The 19,724-nt window shown below is 34.8% G+C and overlaps 3 protein-coding genes across 3 annotated transcripts; 1 reads left to right on the top strand and 2 right to left on the bottom strand.

The window, feature by feature from the left end:
• Positions 1-3,487: 3,487 nt before the first annotated feature.
• LOC105141115 (Cation efflux family protein) lies at positions 3,488-8,194 on the bottom strand. Its single transcript, XM_011048224.1, has 13 exons — positions 7,670-8,194; positions 7,539-7,593; positions 7,007-7,139; positions 6,828-6,883; positions 6,376-6,490; positions 6,181-6,238; positions 5,956-6,074; positions 4,966-5,085; positions 4,742-4,843; positions 4,580-4,652; positions 4,298-4,365; positions 3,897-3,957; positions 3,488-3,818 (listed from the first exon to the last, which is right to left on the bottom strand). Exons 1-13 carry the CDS (start codon positions 7,962-7,964, stop codon positions 3,694-3,696), a joined length of 1,380 nt encoding a protein of 459 aa, XP_011046526.1. The 5' UTR covers positions 7,965-8,194; the 3' UTR covers positions 3,488-3,693.
• A 2,311-nt stretch (positions 8,195-10,505) lies between these two features.
• Positions 10,506-14,556, bottom strand: LOC105141164 (mannosyl-oligosaccharide 1,2-alpha-mannosidase MNS1). The gene is made up of 8 exons (XM_011048298.1): positions 14,545-14,556; positions 13,326-13,450; positions 13,137-13,202; positions 12,551-12,659; positions 12,331-12,429; positions 11,870-11,950; positions 11,621-11,791; positions 10,506-11,090 (listed from the first exon to the last, which is right to left on the bottom strand). Exons 1-8 carry the CDS (start codon positions 14,554-14,556, stop codon positions 10,851-10,853), a joined length of 903 nt encoding a protein of 300 aa, XP_011046600.1. The 3' UTR covers positions 10,506-10,850.
• Positions 14,557-16,686: 2,130 nt separating this feature from the next.
• Positions 16,687-19,111, top strand: LOC105141116 (60S ribosomal protein L44). Its single transcript, XM_011048226.1, has 4 exons — positions 16,687-16,793; positions 18,363-18,542; positions 18,715-18,789; positions 18,887-19,111. Exons 1-4 carry the CDS (start codon positions 16,791-16,793, stop codon positions 18,944-18,946), a joined length of 318 nt encoding a protein of 105 aa, XP_011046528.1. The 5' UTR covers positions 16,687-16,790; the 3' UTR covers positions 18,947-19,111.
• The last annotated feature ends 613 nt before the right edge of the window (positions 19,112-19,724 follow it).

The raw sequence follows: 19,724 nt of genomic DNA on the forward strand, positions 1-19,724 counted from the left end.
GCAGCGAGGAGACCTCGGTAAGAAACTTTTGGAAGCAAATTTTATGAATTCTTCAAGCGAGGTGTCTTGTTTTTCATTCTTAACCAGAAAAAATACAGGGCAGACAACAGGAAAGTTGCTCCCAGCAGCCCACAGACAACAGAGATTATTATCTTCAGCTTCATCGTCAATCTCACTTCATTGGACTTGTTGAATCTGCAAGGTGGCAACTGTTGTTCAGGCACGCCCCCACAAAGCCTACTGTTCCCTTCCACTGAAACCGCACTAGCATTCTTGAAGGCACCTTGTAGTGGCATCTCACCATCGAAATCATTGAAAGACAGATTCAAGTACTGCACGTCAAGCTGCTAGAGAAATTTTGGGATTTGGCCTGATAAATTTTTGAGAGAAAGATCTAACTTCCGAATGCCTTTCAAAGAACTCAAAGATGAAGGCAATTTCCGACAGTAAGTTTCCCCGCATGCATCGGATTTCCAACGTCACGCAGCTGCCAAGACTTCCAGGAATTTCACCACATAGCATTTTATCAGACACATCCGATGCACCTAATTTCCCCAAATTTTTAACTTCTTCTGGAAAGGAACCATTCAAGTTGTTGTGAGATAAATTCAGCAAAATGGATAAGGTTGATAGAGTGAAAAGTTCTTTGGGAATAGTGTCACTCAGATTGTTCTGAGAAAGATCCAATCCTAGCAAATTTCTGCATAAGCCTAAACTTGAGGGGACGCCACCCTGGATATTATTTTGTCCCAAATACAGCGAAGTTAAATTCGTCAGATTGCCAAGAGGGAATGGAATATTCCTGATAATCTGTATCCCGACAACAATAATTTGGCTCTCCCACAGCTACATTCTTTCCAGGTTGACAAGATTCTCTATCCCATTTAGGATGCTTCCAGATATTCCGTTTCCATCTAGAAGAAAAATTCTAAGCCAAGTGAAGTTCCCAATAAAGTTCAACAATATCCCGCCCAAATTGTTATCATTTAGAGCCATGATCTCTAAGTCAGTAGTGTTCAGTAAAGACTGCAAAAAGCTCAGATGACCAGTTCTCCCACTTCCAAGATGATTGGAGGTTAAGCTTAAGAAATTCAGCCTATTCAACTTTTCCGAGGTAGGTACCGATCAAGTAAGGTTGTTTAGACTGAGTCCACGGTATTCCAGATTTGTTGCTTTGGATATTGTAAAAGGAATAAAGCCAGTAAATTGGTTAGAACTAAGGGCAAGACTTTGCAGATTAGGATGTGTGATGCCTAAGTTTAAGGGAGGAGTGCCTTCAAGTTGATTGTCTGACATGCGTAAATTTCTGATAGAAGAGAGATTGAGGCTAGAAGGAGGGATTGTTCCTGACAACCTATTACCATCGAGTGCAATATGTGAGAGATTTTCCAGTTTGCCAAGAGCATCGGGGATACGGCCACCAATATAATTTTGGGTCGCAGAAAATTTCTGAAGAGATGACAAGTTTCCAAATGTGAGAGGGATGCCCCCTGTTAGATTAATGGCTTTCAAGCTTTGACAAGCTACCAAACTCAACGGGAATTTTCCCTACCAACACGTTCCAGCCAACATCAATTTCGATGAGATTGGAGCAGAAGGAAATGTTGGTAGGAATTTCCCCTCCAAGCAAATTTTTGTTTAGACAAAAATTTCAACCTTGACAAATGGCCTAACTCAGGAGGGATCTCTTGGCTTAGGCTATTTTCAAATAGATCTATTAGTCTCAAGAAGTTGAAATTTCCAAAATGAGGTGATATGGACCTTGCTAATAATTTATTGGACTGTAAGTCCAACACAGTGTCTCTTTGATGTCGGCGACTGCAAACAACGCCATGCCGTTGGCATAAATGCATGGACCTATTCCACAAGCTCAAAACACGAAGAGGGTCATTGGTTATATGGGTCTTGAAGTCAAGCAGAGCTAGTCGATCAGCCTCATTCTTGGCAATCCATGACACAGAAAAGAAAGGAGCCCACAAGCCAAGGAAAGAGAAGTGCAGAATAGCAAATAGGCCAAAGAATGACCAGAATAATCTTAAAGAGTGAGGAAAATCCCCATTCGAGTATAAGAAGTATTCAACATAGGGTTCTTGGTGATCAGAAGGAATTTGGAAACCTTATGAAAAGAGATGTTACAGCTATTCACTTCAGAGAGGAACTTGCGGCTTCTGCAAACTCAAGCGCATTTATACGAGAGCACTGATGGCATAAGGGCAAAATTATGCAGACTTTGAACGCTTGTCGAACCATCTATGTTGATAGAGACAGAAGAGAGACTTTTGTTTAAAAAGTTCGCTTACTCAAAACTGAATTATTTGCTTTTCCGAGTAGGATATTATGCAGTTCAAAAGTCATCGAAATGCTTGTCAAGGGACCTATTTGCAATGTATGAGCAATGCTGTACCTTCTCCCTTGCAGCTCCATAGAACCGTGAATCAAGAATCCCAGTTTGTTAGATCAGAACGGAAGAACAAAAAAACAAAAAAAAAAAAAGATTGCAAAGGGACATCATTCCTGAAATGATAAAACAACATCAACACCTAATAAAATTACAAGAAATGGTTTTGTAGCCTCTTCGTAATTAGAAGGTGTTTGGAAGTACTTTTTAAAAATGCTTTCAAAAGAATTTAATTTTTTTTTATTTTAAATTAATATATTTTTGATATTTTTAAATTATTTTAATATATTAATCTTAAAAATAATTTTTAAAAAATAAAAAAAATATTATTAATATACTTTTCTAAATAAAAAACACTTTAAACATACAGCCACAATCTCGTTTCTAAACACAGTCTCTTGGAAACTGTATTTGAAAATTTCACTAGCCATACTTAGCCTCTTGTTTTCAGCTGTTAGTTCCACTGAAATTCTAGAAGTGGCTGCAACAATGCTCCACAAGCAATAAGTGGAAGAGATTGATTGGATCCAACTCTTGTGAAAAGAGAGCAGCCGTTCATGACTTCAACGGGGACATGTTCCATCAGCAAACTCGAGCACGTATTGGTTTACGAGCATCAATGGCATCTGTCCCCCTTCGATTGCTGAGAAAATTTCCAAAGAAACATTAAAAGGTGTTGCCCTCTTCTTATTTAACATGAATCTCTTCTTGCCAAAAACAAAGAAAAGAAGGGGTTTGTGCATTGGACTGTAGATTACCCCCAACTCATCGGACACTAAGCAGACCTGGAATAACCAGAAACCACTTGCTCAGCGGGAGAAGTCCAAATTTACCTGCCCTGCTTGTCTATCCAACGTCGGATAATAATCTTGTTGTCTATCCAACGTCGGATAATAATCTTGATTTTGACAGAAAAAGACCTTGCATTTATTTTCATTTCATGCACAAGAGCAGCTGATTCTAATACTAAGAAAACCAAATTCATCTTTACTCCAGCATGTTGCCGTTTCCCATTCAATGCACATGTTCACAGCTTGATGAAAATACCCCATGCCTCTATTTTGGAATTCTTCGCAATACCATGTAAATTACTATAATATGACAATCTCAGATGTGCCCTTCATATTTTAAAGGATTTGCAATATTGATAAACATTGCTAGAGAAGGCTAGCTCAGTGTAATAGACAGCAAGCCTAACATCTAACTTCTCTTGTTACAATCATCCCCCGCATATTAAAAAAGAAAAAGAAAAGGAAAGGAATAATAGACAACACTCGTGAATGAAAAAAATGTGGTCACGGGTTTGGGCCACTTGGATTGTGTGCCTCAATATCAACGTGCCGAATACCGGGAACAAGCTCTTGAATCTCCTTTTCAAGCCTATCAACTTCACTTCCTAGAGCAGTTACCACTTCCTCACCTGTGAAGCGAGAACCCAGTTGTCAAAAAAAGATGCAAGTAGAACTAAATAAAATTGTTGGCTTGTCAAAGTGCACACCATAGTTTGACATGATCTTGAGCAATGCAGCGTCATCCTTGTCCTTTGCAGCTTCGCGAAACTGTGCATCATCGATTCTAGTTTGTTAGATAGGTAAGCAATCATTTTGTTAAGTGAATGAAAACACTTGAGAGAAACAGATTGATGCTAACAGCTACTAAAACAACAACGAAAATATTCTCAAAATTATAAAGTTCACCTGACAGATAATTAAAATAATTAGGCAAGTTCGAAATTCATGCATGACACAATAAACGTGCAAATAAAGAAGCTTGCACAGAGATCACTTGCTAAGGATGCTAGGAATGCAAGGTTAGTTTCTAACTTATGTGTAAAAACATTTCAAAGAAATTACAGATTACTCACAAAAGATGAAAAATTACAAATAAATATCATTTAACCTGTCTGGACCACTCTCCACGTCCAGTCCTACTCAGATAATTCTGCACAACCACTACTCCATTGAAATCTGTTGCATATATACAGCAGACATCAGACTATATTGATATCCCAGTAATAAGATTATAAAAACAAATGTTCCCAGTCCTATGTTCATACATGTTTGTCACATTTATAACACATTAATCATAATCATCCCAATAGGAAAATTCCAAAGGATATACTGAAATTATGAATGCAATTTAGGAGAAACAGAAAAGAAGAAAAGCACTGCAAGAAATTACCTATTTCTGCCTTAAACCTGAAAAATCCTGGTCCAATCACCTCACTTTTGCAATCGTATAGTGCATCCACAACCTAGAGAAAAACTGATTACTAGTAAAAAACTTGCAAACATATGATCAACAAACATATAATTAAAGCAAAAGATCATAATAGTGTTATACCGGATCATTTTTTAAGAAGTGAAGGACCTTCTCCACATCATGGTCATCCATTGCTCTACCAATCAAAGCATGCCGGTTCCTCTGAATAAGAAATATGGCTACCTACAGAAATAATTCACAAATTATATTAAGCTACTGACACAATTTACTTGAGAATGGCAGTATGATACTCTTGCACATATAAATTTAAGCTTGTAAAAAAGTGACAGATGTGATGTACTTGCCATCCCAAGCAAGTTCCCAACTATAATAGACCCTATAGGATCATAAATTGCATTCCCTGTGGTATTGACCGCAACTAATGACGCTGCAGCAATAGCAAGTCCAGTCACCGCAGCACCATCCTGCATTTTTTAGAGCATTTGTCAAGGGAGATAGGCGATCACATGCACAACATTATTAGCAAATCAAATCCATGTCATACAAGAATCCTAGTTCAGAGAGGCGCTGAACTGTTCTTAAGCCTTATATTAAGTGACTAGGACTTGCTAGCACTCTTAAAGGCAGCCACAATGAGCTAAAATAGGATCACCTTCTTCAAAGCCTGAACAGGGCCTTGTGTGTTACACAGTGTTGAATAATAAATAGATATAAAATCAATAGCACATACAGGGTATTAGCAACTTGAAACTGTGAAATCATGTAAAATAGGGGAAAGCAATCTTGCGCCTTGAAGACAAAATCACTATGTTCACTTCTTTTCTTTATTCTATTCTCATTCCTTTAAGCTCTACAAGGGATATGAATTGCTTTGTTTATCGTAAACTGCACCAAGCTCTAAGCAGAATGATAAAGGGATTCTGAGAACAAAATCTTCTTATCTCTGGTTTGCAGAAATAGAAGTGATATCAGGTGAAGTGTATTGGAATAATTATATAATTTCTTTTAATTTAAGAATCTTTATGTTATTTGGATTTCTAGTATTCATGTGACAACCAGTAGTCATGAGACTGTTTTATTTCTACTAATCAATTCAGACCTGACAGGTTTTTCTACAAACCCTAAAAGCTTACTTCTTCTTTCAACTTCAATTTTCTTCGAGTTTTAGCCATCATTTCAGCTTATTGCAGTTTATCTTCCACTCAACAGATGCATAATGTGCTTATCAGCTTCCCCATATCTGTGGTTCAACCTTGTTTCTTACATGGATCTTAAAAGGTTATTGTCTAATATTACAAGCTTCAACAAGGGGTAAGGGTCCTCATTGAAATTACCTCTGTCATGACTGCAACAGATGTGGGGTCATGACCACGCCAGATGTAGTCTCTAACTGTCATTCCTTCTGCAGCTGCACCTTTCTTAACAGCTTGTATGGCAACAATAAGAGAAGCACCTAAAGCAAAAGCATATTTATTTAACGATAGAAAGATGATGAGGAGAAGTTTAATTGTATCTAAAGCTCAGATAATCAATCAATCGTAAAGATATAAAACTTGTACCTTCAATGATAAATGAGCCACCAATGACCAAAGCTGCATACTGGATGTTTCCTGGCGGCTGAAGAAAGAATGCAAGTCACTAAACCTTAATTACAATTACCAATAAAATTGTTGAAAACCAGGAAAAGGAAATAAAACACATATTTGGGAAGTTTTATAACAAAATCACCATAACCAATTCACTAGGTTTCTTACATGTGCAGTCCATAAATTCTGGATTCCATTAACAATTGTAGCACCAGAGCCAAGGCAAAAAATACCAACAGCTGATATGAGGGACCAAACAAATCTTTCCTTTGAGTAACCATAACTGTGCAAGATAAAAACAATCGATTTCATCAGGAAAGAGAATCAACAACCCTATCCATCCAGCACGAGGATATATGTGCATGCATGTGTAATTCCTAAGCAGTTAAACCAAGCCAATAGCTATTCTACATGCAAAATCCCAAATCAAGGGATGAATAGGTCCACAAAGAGAATCCATGCATTGGCAGAAAGTGCGGTCAATTCCTTTGTTTGACATGGGAAAGCATCCAAGAAAAGCCCGTCTTCAGATGTCAGGCGTGCTTAAAAATTAAAAACAAAAAAGAAGAGTGCAATTAAGCCATTACAAATGATGGCAAAGATTGGCAATAGGGACTCACGGATGAAGAGCATCAGGTGCACGCCTAGAGCTACTCAGACCATAAGCGAGAAGCGCCTACAATGTCAACATGAATTAGTATCTCTGCATTCAATAATCAGTGGATTGAGTTAAAACATAAAGTAAGACAGCTAAAAAACAAGTGCTTCACTCTGAAATGGTGACAAAAAACAGAAGTACCTGGTTTGCAAAATCTGCTATTGAATGCACAACTTCAGCCAACATAACATGACTATTGGTTGAAAACCAAACCCCAAACTTGAGAGAAAAGACAAGAAAATTGCACCATAATGCTGTCGTGACTGCTCGCTGACTGCCAAAAAAACAAAAGAATGGGATACAATTTGCAGGCAAGCATCAAAGAAAACAGTTGGCGATATAAAACTTGGAACAGAAATTGCCAGATAATAAACATAGTGTGGCTCATAGGTGTACTTTTGCCTCCCAAAATATTTGATTGTTCTTTGAATTCATTTCTCTTTCCATGTATTGATTACAAAAATCTGACAATTATGATCCATAAGGCTGCTTCTCTAAACCATTATTTTGATATAATCTTCCCAATTCCAAAATTATCCACTCACCATACTGAATATAAAGTTAACATCACTTTGCAACATGAAATGCCATGAACTATTTATCATAACGTAAAAAAAAAGCCCCCGGCCTCCCTTTTCCCTAGAAACAAACAATGCATAAAAAGAACAAGTACCTATGTTGATCACTTATTTCTATCCTCTTTACTGGTTTAGCTCTCGTGAAAAAACCTGCAAAAACACAAACACATTTTCAGTATGGTGAATGGATCATTCTTTCATGTTTAAAACAGCAAAAGAAACCTACCACGATGAGCTAAGTAGCTATAACTTGAATTCTGATCATTCTGGTTACTATACAAAGAAACCAACTCCAAAAAAGCAAACCTTTTTGAGCTCTTAGAGGCAAAAAACCCACAAGACTGGGTATAAGAACTATAGGCAAAGCTTTGATTTTGAGCGGTGAAATCGGGCTCTAAAACTGTGGTATAGCCATTACTATCATGGGCCAATAAAAACAACAAGTGCCTGTTGCATAAAATAGAGGGATTGCGTTTTTGTGAGCGAGAAAGTCGAGACAAGAAACGATATGATGTTTGCATTAAAACAAGCTAAATGGGTTCTTCTTTCTAACAAAAGTTCTGATTTTCATGGACAAAAAGGACACAATTTATTCAAATTAAGGGGTTTTGGAGAGAAAATTGAAATGGGTTTTTTTATTAAAGGAAGAGAGTGAGAAATTAAAGATTCTTCCTTTGCCGAAAAGTATATGCTCTCTTCTGAGCAGACAAACACACTCCCTCTCTCTTTGCTCCTACAGAGAGGGAAGTTAGGACTGAGTGGGAGATTAAAACCCAGAGACTTGTGGGCCTTTAGGGCAGCATGGGAACTTGATTGATGGGCTTAAGCCTATAAAATTTCCAATTACCATTTTTTTTTTAAACTTATTATATATATATATATAAGAGTTTATTTAAGATTGTTACAGAAGTTGCACTTCAAAGTGTTTTTATTTAAAAATATATAAAAATTATATATTTAAAATTTAAAGGAACATTTTGAAGCACATTTCCAAACAGTCTGTAAATCGGATTTGCTCTCTTCCTTAAATTCTTGATTCTTTATTGTTCATTACTTGTTATAATGTCAAGCTTCCCCCAGTTAAATATTGTCACCAACATCCTCTGCTACCTTCCTGTCAGCTCTTTGGTTCGGCTCGAAAGGGTGTCAAAGTCATGGCATTCCCTTATTGACAGCCCATGTTTTATCAACCTCCACCTTGCTTACTCTATTGCAACGAACAATCTCTTACCCTATATAATCAAGATCCAATCCTCATTCACAGGGGTGGGTTACTTAGATTTTGCCTCTCTTCATCATAATGATGATGCTCAAGCACAAAAACTAGATGCTCGTCCATCGAAATATGCTTGTAAATGTGGTTCTTGCAATGGTCTGTTTGCCTTGCATAAAAAAGATACGAAAGAGTTCGGTTTTTTTGGAAACCATCAACCCGTAAGTGCTACGGTGCTCCTTTCTCTACGATGAAACTATCTCGTAGTGATCTAAGGACACTCCAGTTCGATGATTCTAGCAATGACTAAGAGGTAGTGATGATAAGAAGAAACAACTCTAAAGAATGTTCGGATTTTGTTATTTATACCTTGGAAACAATTCATAGTACTATTGATATAGATATTAGGAAAAGCAGTTGAGTCCTTTTTAATGGTGCTATACAGTGTCTAAAATAAAAAAAGGCAAGGGCCATCTCCTTGTTTTCGATCTTCAGATCGAGGAATCTTATGAGCTGCCTCTTCTGATTTCATCAGCACATGGGATTGATGGTAGGAGGAACCTGTTGATATTGGATGGATGTTTATGTGTGGATTCTTTTGGCAAGCAAGGAGGAGGCTATTATAATGTTAAGTGTTATGAAAGAATATAAAGCGAATGAGTCTTGGGTTCAAGAGATGAAGGAGCATCAACCGAACCATGTGTATGAGAATTGGATATAGCCAAACAACAGGATTATTCAGCTTGAAACACAACCTCCAGTGTGTTCTTCCTGTTAGTATCTGCCTTCTTGTCTTGGCTTTTGCTTTCTGTTCTTTCTGCCACTTCCTTTCCGAGAATTTGGCTTTGCCTACAGAAACTTAGGAAATAGAAAATGTTTAGGCAAGCAGTTTCCCCTTGTAATACAAGTACATGTCCCCTTACATCTTAAAAGCAGAAAAAACTCCACTCCTTGTTAGTGAAATCCATCCACAGGGTAGACCTTATCTAATTTTCCTAGAATTATACTTATTGTTGCATTATATTTCCAGACCTAGAGATTTCCCCTGTATATATCAGTCAAGTAAAGAAAAAATACTGGGCTTTATTTACAAAATCCTCTGTTTCACAATACTCTGCCTCAAAACAGAGCCAATACATAGAGAGACATAACAGAGGCATCAAAATCATCCTTCTTATAGCTTCCTATCTACCCTATATTCAATATTTGGTTTTTCATTTCTTTTTTCCATTAATAAGAGGAATGTTAAGCCTCCCATTAGATATCATCATCAACATTCTCTGCTTCCTCCCTGCCAAGACTTTGGCTCACTTCAAATGTGCATGAGATAGTCCACATTTTGTTGACCTCCATCTTGCTCACGCTATTGAAAAAAATATGTTGGAAACCTTTCTTTCCTATACGATTTCTGCATCCAGCTATGTTAACATTAGTGCTAATGTTGGATCATAGGTCACAACATATTGGATGGATTGAGAAGCGGTTGAACATGCTGGAGGAGATGGAATGGAGGACAAAAGATTTCATAAAATTTTAAGTGCAATCCGATTGGTTCAGAATTATTTAAACTTCCTTCGCTTCTTGAAGAACAAAATTGGCTTAGTATTTGCTAATTCTGTTTAGCCTAATGCGTGATCAAGCATTGCTTCATTGGCTCTCTGCATGCAACAATTTTCCAATTTTTCACTCGACAACAAATTTCTTGACTTATTTCAGATTCAAAAAAAATGTAAAATGCATTCGATTAGACCTTGCTTAGCATCAGGTTACTTAACTGGACCTACAAATTGTTTCTTCATAAGCAGAATTATGAGCTTGAATCAGCAATCTCCACCAGCAACACAGAAAATTTAAGAAAAATAAAACTTAGGTCTAGCATTGTATTAACAAAATTCTCATACACTCAAAGAGAACGTTGAGCTAATTAGGGTTGAAAAAAGAGCTTTTCCTAAATATAACTGTAGGCAATAAACTATTTTCTATGTTACACATCCATCATTGTGTTCATCCTTGCCATAAAGTACAACAATTTCAACCAACCTGGAATGGAGAGAATGTGGAGCCACTCTATTTCCTAATTTGAACAGCACTCCAGGGGCACTGCAATCTAATTAGACAACTATGAACTCTCTGGATTGTCTTCTGATGTAAGCCTCAAATCATTGTGTGGATTCATCAACATAGCAAATCAATCTTAACGATCACCAAAAAGACTTTCTTTCCTGCCACGTGTCCGACCTGTTTGTATATTTTTAGATTGTCCAACATGTACTTCATCATGTCGTGTGACAATTCTTAGAGGGTGGGCTTCTGTGTTGAAAACCCACTCATCTAGTGAGATGACTGAAGATGGAGAGAAAAGAAGATACAAATACTTGAGAGTCTCAGCCAAAAAGAAGCTCTGCATCTTATCATCTTTGACACCAGTATTTACCTGAGAATACAAGCAGTGAGCATATATCATCAGTAGCCGCATGGGAGGAAACAGAAAGAATATCAGTTTTTATGCTGTGTTTTTTCCTCTCCAAAATATAAGAATAAATAAATACTGTACTGAAAAGACAGACTGTAATCTTATAGGGGCCATTGGAGGTGCATTGGTGAAATATCATAGACTGCAACATTAGAATCCAAGTTCAAAACTCGAGAGCAGCTGTTTCAGACAAAGGGACCACAAGGATATTCAGGTACTTGCAGAAGAAGCAAGGACTCTTCTCTTCAAATTAGCATTTGAAATTGAAAAAGCCTCCCAATTACTAGCAAAATAATTGTCTTCAACTCAAAGAGAATAGATCAACTTAGTTAATGGCAAGTCCTATATGATTTCTCAAGGCCAAATATTTGAAAAGGATTCTGTTCTGACAGAAAATATGGTTTTCTTTAAAAGATTATCCCAGAGCAAGTGTACACAAAAAATGCAAACAAAAGATACAATGTGGTTTAGTGGGTCAGAATGCTTCTTACATCCTTTAGTACAACATAGCCTGTTTTGATGCGTGAGTTCATTTCAAATGCTTGAAATATATCCCAACCCCACTCTCGATAAGTCCTGTTGCCTGTAAAACGCCACAGGTAAAAGAGTGATTCAACAGTTTCTGGTCTCAATATGTTCCAAGATGTACCCACACTCATGTCCTGAAAATGTCATGTGTGCAAAAACCATCAGATGGAAATAATTGGTTGCATACTTGGAGGACAGCTAGGATGACTAGCCTCCCCAGGATGAAAAAAATAATTCTCCCCAGCCAATTTTGTGGGCGTTGATTGGTAGAAGTTGTAACATGTCCAAGCAAGCTGCATAAGGCAAAAGGAATGCATAAATAGCTAAATATTAGTAGCTTGTAAAAAAGTGACCTTAGGAGTACTGAATTAGATTTTGGAATCCTAATGAATGACCAAAGTGTAGTCCAGGGACTACCGAATTAGATGAACAAAAAGCCTTATCAGGGGCATGCATATGACCACATTAACTGACAAAATCAACATTTGACCCAGAAAGAAAATAGGCAGGTGACATATAAATGCAACAGAACTTGCTAATCTAACAAAAATAGAAAAAAAAAGTGTTGAAAAATTATGTCGGAAACTGTCTTGTGAATATACCTTGGCATAAAGGATCACTAACTACAACATGCAACATTTTTAAGTGCTGCTTTCAAAGATGATACAAATACCTCTTCAGCAAGTGATAAGATTTTCTGAGAGTCAGCAGGCCCATAAACAGATGATCCTAAAGCCAACATTCCTGGAGCAAAGCATGCTAATTCATCCATCTGCATATTAAAAGAGAGAAAGCAGGCAACCAAATTTAAACAATTAATTCTTTTCATGCCTAAATGAAGATTAAGGTGGTGTGACATATTATCATCTATGACTATGAAAACCAAATAGTACCTTGTCTGTCAGTGAGCCTCCATGCTTCTCACAAATGTATGTGCAAGACGATGGTGTTGTCTTCCGAACCAAGCTTAAGAGACCTTTCATTGATTTCTCCCACATTTCTCTGCTTCCAATATTCCACTGCAATTTTTCCATCAGGAAGAAATTCAATAAACAATGCTGAATACGTAATTCATTTCATAAAATATTGGGGAGGGAGAGAGAGAGAGAGAGTCCATGCACATTAAAAAAAAGAATTGTGAACTTATGGACTTGACACATACTATTTGTTCCCTTTGAAGAGTTCATTTTGGACCTCACTGTGCTTTGAAAAAACATGTATCCCATTTTACAGAGGCAAAAAGGATGGAAATATCAAACCCAAAAAATCACAAGTCTAACTGAATTTGATGTGACAGAAGAAGTGGAACTTTTCCCTGTTCCTGAAATCTGCAACGCAACATTTCTTTTTCTACAACTATTCAGGAGTTCAGGTTCCTAAGGAATCTAAATTCAGGAAGAATGTTGTTTCTTCATTTTCAAACCAGTAAAACAAGGTGCTCTTTATGACAGAGAGATACATGACAACAAAATATCTTACCTATAATTTCTCACAGCTGAAGTTCTGTTCCCTTGAGTCCAAACTTTGAGCAAATATTCATAAAAACTGCAAACAGATTTTCAGTTAACAGTTGCAATCAATTATTTTGGCAGTGTCACTTGGATGACAAAATCTGAAGCCCAATCATCAACATATGGAATTAATATCAAAGCCTGCAAAGACCAATACCTGTCACCCATTGCCCCAAAAGTTACGGTCGCGTATGATCCAATTCCTCTATCAGGACTAATATAGATTGGAAGCAAACCATCATCAAGAAAAGTTTTATTAGGCTCTGCGATAACTTTCTCTGCCTGAAAAATTAAATCCCAAGAGTATTGGTATTTTTATAAAGATATGCCTAAAAGCTTTTAGTTGAAACGCTTGATCTAAGAGTAATATTTATAATATTAATAATAACATTAAACTTGTATAATTCAAGTTTAAGTGAGTCCGGCTATAACACCAGACCCAAGAGTTTTGAATGTGGGTCTGGCTGCAAGGTCGTGTTATAAAAGTATGATAATTAAATAGATTAATTAAAAAAACAAAAAAAAAACCAACAGGAAGAAAAAAACTAATGAAGAAAAAGAAAAAAATCTGAATTAACTAGGTTGACCCTTCAAACCAGATTAACCTGTCAAACCTGAAATTCGTGTTATGAAAGTTTGATAACTAAATAGAAAAAAAAATTGACAGGTTAACCATTCAAGCCCGGGATATATGTCATGAAAGTTTGATAATTAAATAGAAAAAATTTTAATATTAAAAAACTAAACTAAACAAAAAAAATTAATTAAAAAGAAAAAAAGCAAAAAACAAATTCCAGATTCACTCGTCAAACTTTAAAAAAAGCAAAACAAAAAAATCCAGGTTAACTCGTCAAACCCGGAATCCGTGTCATAAAATTCTGATAATTAAAAAAATTAACATTAACAAACTAAAATAAAAAAATCATTAAACGAAAAAAAAAACAAAGAAAAAAACTAAAACAAAAACCCCATAAAGGCATAGAAAGCCAAAAAAAACATAGAAAAAAATTTATAAAAAAAACAGCTTAGTGTTTCACAGTGGACTGCACAGTGAAACACTAAACAATTTTAATATACGTTATTAATTAAAAAGAAAAAAAATTCAGGTTAACTCGTCAAACAAGGTTAACTCATTAAACTCGGGATTCATGTTATGAAAATTTGATAACTAAATAAAAAAATAACATTATCAAACTAAATTGAACAAAAAAAATTCATTAAAAGAAAAATACACAAAGAAAAAAGCAAAAAAAAAAAACCCATAAAGGCATAGAAAATGAAAAAAAATAAAAACAGAAAACAAAATGGAAAAAATAAAAATAGAAAACAAAATGGAAAAAAAAGAAAAAAAGAAAAAGAAAAAGGAAGAAGACTACTCGGCATTTCATTGTGGACTTGCATAGTGAAACACTGAGCATTTTTAGTTTATTGTTAATGAGTTGATGAGTGGGTCCCCTGCACAACAAAATGTATATATAATGTTTTTTTTCCTGTATTTATGTAATTTAAAAATCTGAGTCTAAATAAAAATATTTATGCATACATGTAATCTAATAAATCAACAATTATACATGTAAATAAATAAACACTAATACTATTTAAAAATAAAAATTAAGAAATCGAGAGATAAATATAGATTTAATCTTGAAAGATAAGATATTTATTTAATTGTATTTGCTAAATTTATTTATTAAAATATTTTTTTTATATTAGTTGAAAATAGAGACACAAATTAAACTGATCAAATAAAATAAAAAAAAATAGACAAGGTTGTATATATTGGAAATATTATCCTATAATGTTTTTTTTTTACTTTAAAAGATAAAATTCATCCATAAAAAAAGATAAATTTATAGATAAATCATAAAAAAACTTTAAATTTAAATGCATGACTAGAAAAATAATTATTATTTAAAAGAGACTTTTCAAGCAAGAAAAAAAGAAGTGATAATCAAACATAAATTTAAAAATTTAAAAAAAACCATGAAAAAAAAAATTTCAAGGCCCGTAAAGGCATAAACAGGCTGTCTTGGTAGGCTAATGAGATTGGGCCTTTTTTGTTATAACTGGGATGGACAATATATCATTTACCTTATTTTTTTAAAAAAAAATTAGATAATGTATTGTCTAATTTGTCAAGCTTCCAATCATTATGGTGACTAAAAAATCATAACTTATGTTTTTCTACCCTAAAAAATCGTTTTCAACTCATTTTAATAAAAAAACACGTATAAAATACCGCATGAACCGTGATAAACTCATACACAACCTTAAAAAAATAAAAAACTCTCATAAAAACCGAAATCAACCTGAATTAAAAAATCAACCTTAAGCTTAAGTATGTTTTCTTACAAACTTAAAAGGTGAAAAACACATAATATGAACCCTCTCGTTTTATGGAATCATTTGACATAAATACCATTCATTTTGGTATCCTAAATCAATATCAGTAACACTTTTCTTGTTCTCCTGTTGGGACCTAATGACTACTCTCTTTTCTCTTTTAAATAGACACCAAAAAATAACAAAAAATAAAATTTCATATTAAAATTGAAATGAAAAAATCTCAAGATACTAAATTTTTATAATTTATGTAATTTTTAAAGTTTAAGGATCAAGGTGTATCTTTTATAAAATTAATGATATGATATTCATCTTTGATGTCTCTTTTTATTCCAATTATTCTTTTTTCAATTCTATATTTTTACAAGAAATTAAAATCAATTAATTTTTAATTATGACTAAATCCCCGACAATATCGGAGCATACAAATAAAAAACCATAAAAAAGTTACATAATTTATCTATTGTAACATATAAGAGAAAGAAAAATGAAACTTTACATAATAAAAAAACTCATGCCTTTTAAAATAGCACTTAATAGAATGCAACAAGGCTACCAATGGTGTTTTTTCTTGTTATTGAAAAACAAAAGAAAAAAGAAAAAAAGATCTAGCTTTCCTTGCTAACTCCTGTCCACGTTTTTATATAGAAATAAAAAAGACTAGTTTAGATTTATTATACATGTCATTTCCATGACACGTTGTCTCGGTTCCTCAAGGATAAATAAATAAATACACTGCCCCAAGATCATATCATATAATAGGTGGATAGTCCAATTTAACAAAACCCAGAAAGTATTATTGCTCATGTCAGTGTCTTATAGAAAAAATACAAATATAAAAAAATACATAAGAATGTTTTATTAAAGATATAAATGTAAAATGTAAAATAATTTTATATTTAAAATAAATCTACAATAATTTTTTATAATTTCAAAAGATAAAATACCAAACACTTCCCAACAATATACATTATATAATACATGCAAGCTCGTCGGAGGCCCAACAAGCCTATAAATGGACCAAAAGTGGGTTTATTATCACCCAGTACCTGGATTCGCAATCCCCGTTCCAGATTATATGACCGCTTCTGGGTCAAATACAGGACCCGAATTCACTTAAGTCCACAACCAAACAAAACCTCTTAAACCCTAACCCCAGGTCAAAAGCTTTTACTATAAAACGAGCTCATCACGCAATCGCAGCTCTTTTTGTAAGGCTTTGTTTGGAACAGCAGCAGCAGGAGGTAGGACACAGAGCTGTCTAACCCCGTCGTTAACAATGGTATCGTCTGTCTCTCTCTGTCTGTCAATAGTTTATTTCTTTTTCTTGTTTTTAGTCGTAAGATCTGTTTGGTCCCTGAGAAAACATGGGAAATGGAAGTATTCTTCTGAATGGATAGTTCTGAAGGATTACTGCAACTAAGAACTACGTCGGGGTTGTTGGTTTTAGATGTTTTGAGGATTAATTAGCTCGTTACTTTGAAAATGTTAGTATTCAAAGCTTTTAGCACTGACTATGGGGTTAAGTTTAGCTGCTCAACAGGATTTTTAGCCAAAAAAGGACTTGCTTGTCTTTGAGTTTTGGTCCGAGGACTGGTGGGATTATAGGGTAGTGATGGTATATTTGGAATAAGAATAGGTGATGATACATGGGGTTTGATTTAAGTGGTAGTACAGTGAGTATGAATTGAATTGGATGTTTATCTTATTGATTTGTAGAAACCGAAGATGGCTTTGATAGATTTATACAGAAGAGATGCAGATAGGAAATAGGGTAAAAAAGGACTGCTAGGTAGGTTTTTGGTGATCTAATTGATAATTCTTATTTTGTTTACTTGTGTATTTTTTTCATCTCTTCCAAAATTTTGTATGAAAGAATAATGTAAAATTCCTATATACGACAATTGGTTTAATGTATTAGTTTGAATCACTTGGTCCGAGCCACTTGGTCCTGGGAACAGGTATTGCATTTAATTGTAAGATTGAAACTATTGGCTTGATAATTTGTGATTTTCTTTACTTGTTTACCCTGAAAGTAATGCTAGTGTCAAGGATGTCAGCGTTGAGATTTTGAGCTTAAGTATAGCTCAAAAGGAACTTAGCTAAATGACACGTGGTCTTCATTGGTGGTGCAACATGGAGTGTTAAAAGGGATTTGAAAGAACAATATGAGATTGTAAAGGGGATTTGATTATCTAATTGAATCCAATGCTTAATGGATCTGTAGGCTTAAGATTTTATTAAAAAATAAGTGATGAGCACGAATATATCTGTGGTACAGAAACTCAGGTGTTTTAATCTTTTGACCCAGTTTTGAATTGAGGTTGAACCTGTTTTTTGTCAAAATTTGATTCTTTTTTTGTGCTTCAATTTATTATTTTTTAGTGTTTTTGGATCGTTTTGATTTGCTGATGTTAAAAACAAATTAAAAAAATTATTTTGATGCATTTCCAATTGAAAAACACTTTGAAAATCAACCTTTACCACATTCCCAAACACCTTTCTTTGTGCGGTGCTTTATTTCATCAAACTGTGGTTGCCAGCCAAATAAAGTGATTGTCTTTATTTGTTTGGCTGTATAGCGTTTTCTTGCCTTAAATAACTTGTCAACCAATGAGTATAACTATTGATTTTGGTGAACCCGTTTCCTGCTTTATAATTTCTATTGTATTTTTAATCTAATAGAAGTGATTATTGTTTTATTTTTAAATTTTTTATTTTTTTATGCGATTGAGAAATTTTATGTTATTGTGCTACGTGAGAAGAGCAGGGATTGTTTGGTTTTGCTGATGGAAAGATGAGAACTAAAAGTAGGATGTTAGTTTGTTGATTTGTAGCTTTTCGATTGTAGGTGAACGTTCCCAAGACAAAGAAGACTTATTGCAAGAACAAGGAGTGCAAAAAGCACACTTTGCACAAGGTCACACAGTACAAGAAGGGGAAGGATAGCCTAGCTGCTCAAGGAAAGCGCCGTTATGATCGCAAACAGTCAGGTTATGGAGGTCAGACCAAGCCTGTGTTCCACAAGAAGGTAATTTACAATTGTGCATTTTCATGTGTATTGACATTCTAAATAAAGACCGAATTTACATGTGACTGTTACCTGAAACTAATCTGGAGCTTCATTTTGTCCATATGGTTTCATTAAGAGTGAGTTTTGAGGTCTTGCCTGTTTTTAATATTGGTGGTTCGTTCGTTAATAGGCTAAAACGACCAAGAAGATTGTCTTGAGGTTGCAATGCCAGAGTTGCAAGCACGTGTCCCAGCACCCTATCAAGGTTGATTTTCTCAGTACCACTCCACTTGTTTAATTCTCTGAGCACCCCTCTTTACGCTCTTAGCTAAAATTATTTTGATTGCTATTGTTTTCTGCAGAGGTGCAAGCACTTTGAGATTGGCGGAGATAAGAAGGGCAAGGGGACGTCACTGTTTTAGATGCAGCCCTCCATTTATTTTCATGCTTCTTTACATTACCTTGCATGTTACAACTCGAAACAATGGATGGATGATTTGTTTACCTTGATTTTTTCAAGTTTTCGTGACCATTTATCCTACCATTTATTTTAGCGTATTCCAATTTAAATCTGCTCCTTTTTTGGATGAGCTGCTTTCAGAATTATTATGAACCATCTGTGAATTGCAGAGATAGCCAGCCATGATGGCAAAAGCTGATTTTACAACATGTTTTTCTCAATTGCAAGGCAATAACGGAATACAGATTTCGGTATTAAAGTAACTGAAAATCTTGCATTGGCGAATCCCCTCAATGCCATGTATTGATCACATGTGTGAGCAAGGTCATCCAAATTCTCTTGCGAGGGCATCATCTGTTTAGTGGACGTGATAGTTGATTTAAATTTTTTAAATAACTGTTGTTTTGATTATTATTTTTTTTAAATTAAACTAGATTGCGATTAAATCCATCGATCAAAACATAAAATTTTGGATTCGACTTGTCGGCAGCTTATTAAGGTTAATATTCCCTGCTAAGGAAAAAAAAAACTTGAGAATGGGTAATAACTTATTTTGCAGAATTCGATCTGAAATGTTTATAAAAAGAAAAAGAAAAAGGATAATTAATAGTATCAATCGCGCAGGATGGCCAGTAAAATTGATTTATATTTTCGAAGTTATTCTTAAGTAAGTCGGCATTATCTTTACTCAAAATTGCGATTTTCAACTCTTAATTTATTTATTTTAAATTATAGTGTTT

This window comes from Populus euphratica, unplaced genomic scaffold (genome assembly GCF_000495115.2).
Source record: "Populus euphratica unplaced genomic scaffold, PopEup_1.0 scaffold250.1, whole genome shotgun sequence".
NCBI lineage: Eukaryota > Viridiplantae > Streptophyta > Magnoliopsida > Malpighiales > Salicaceae > Populus > Populus euphratica.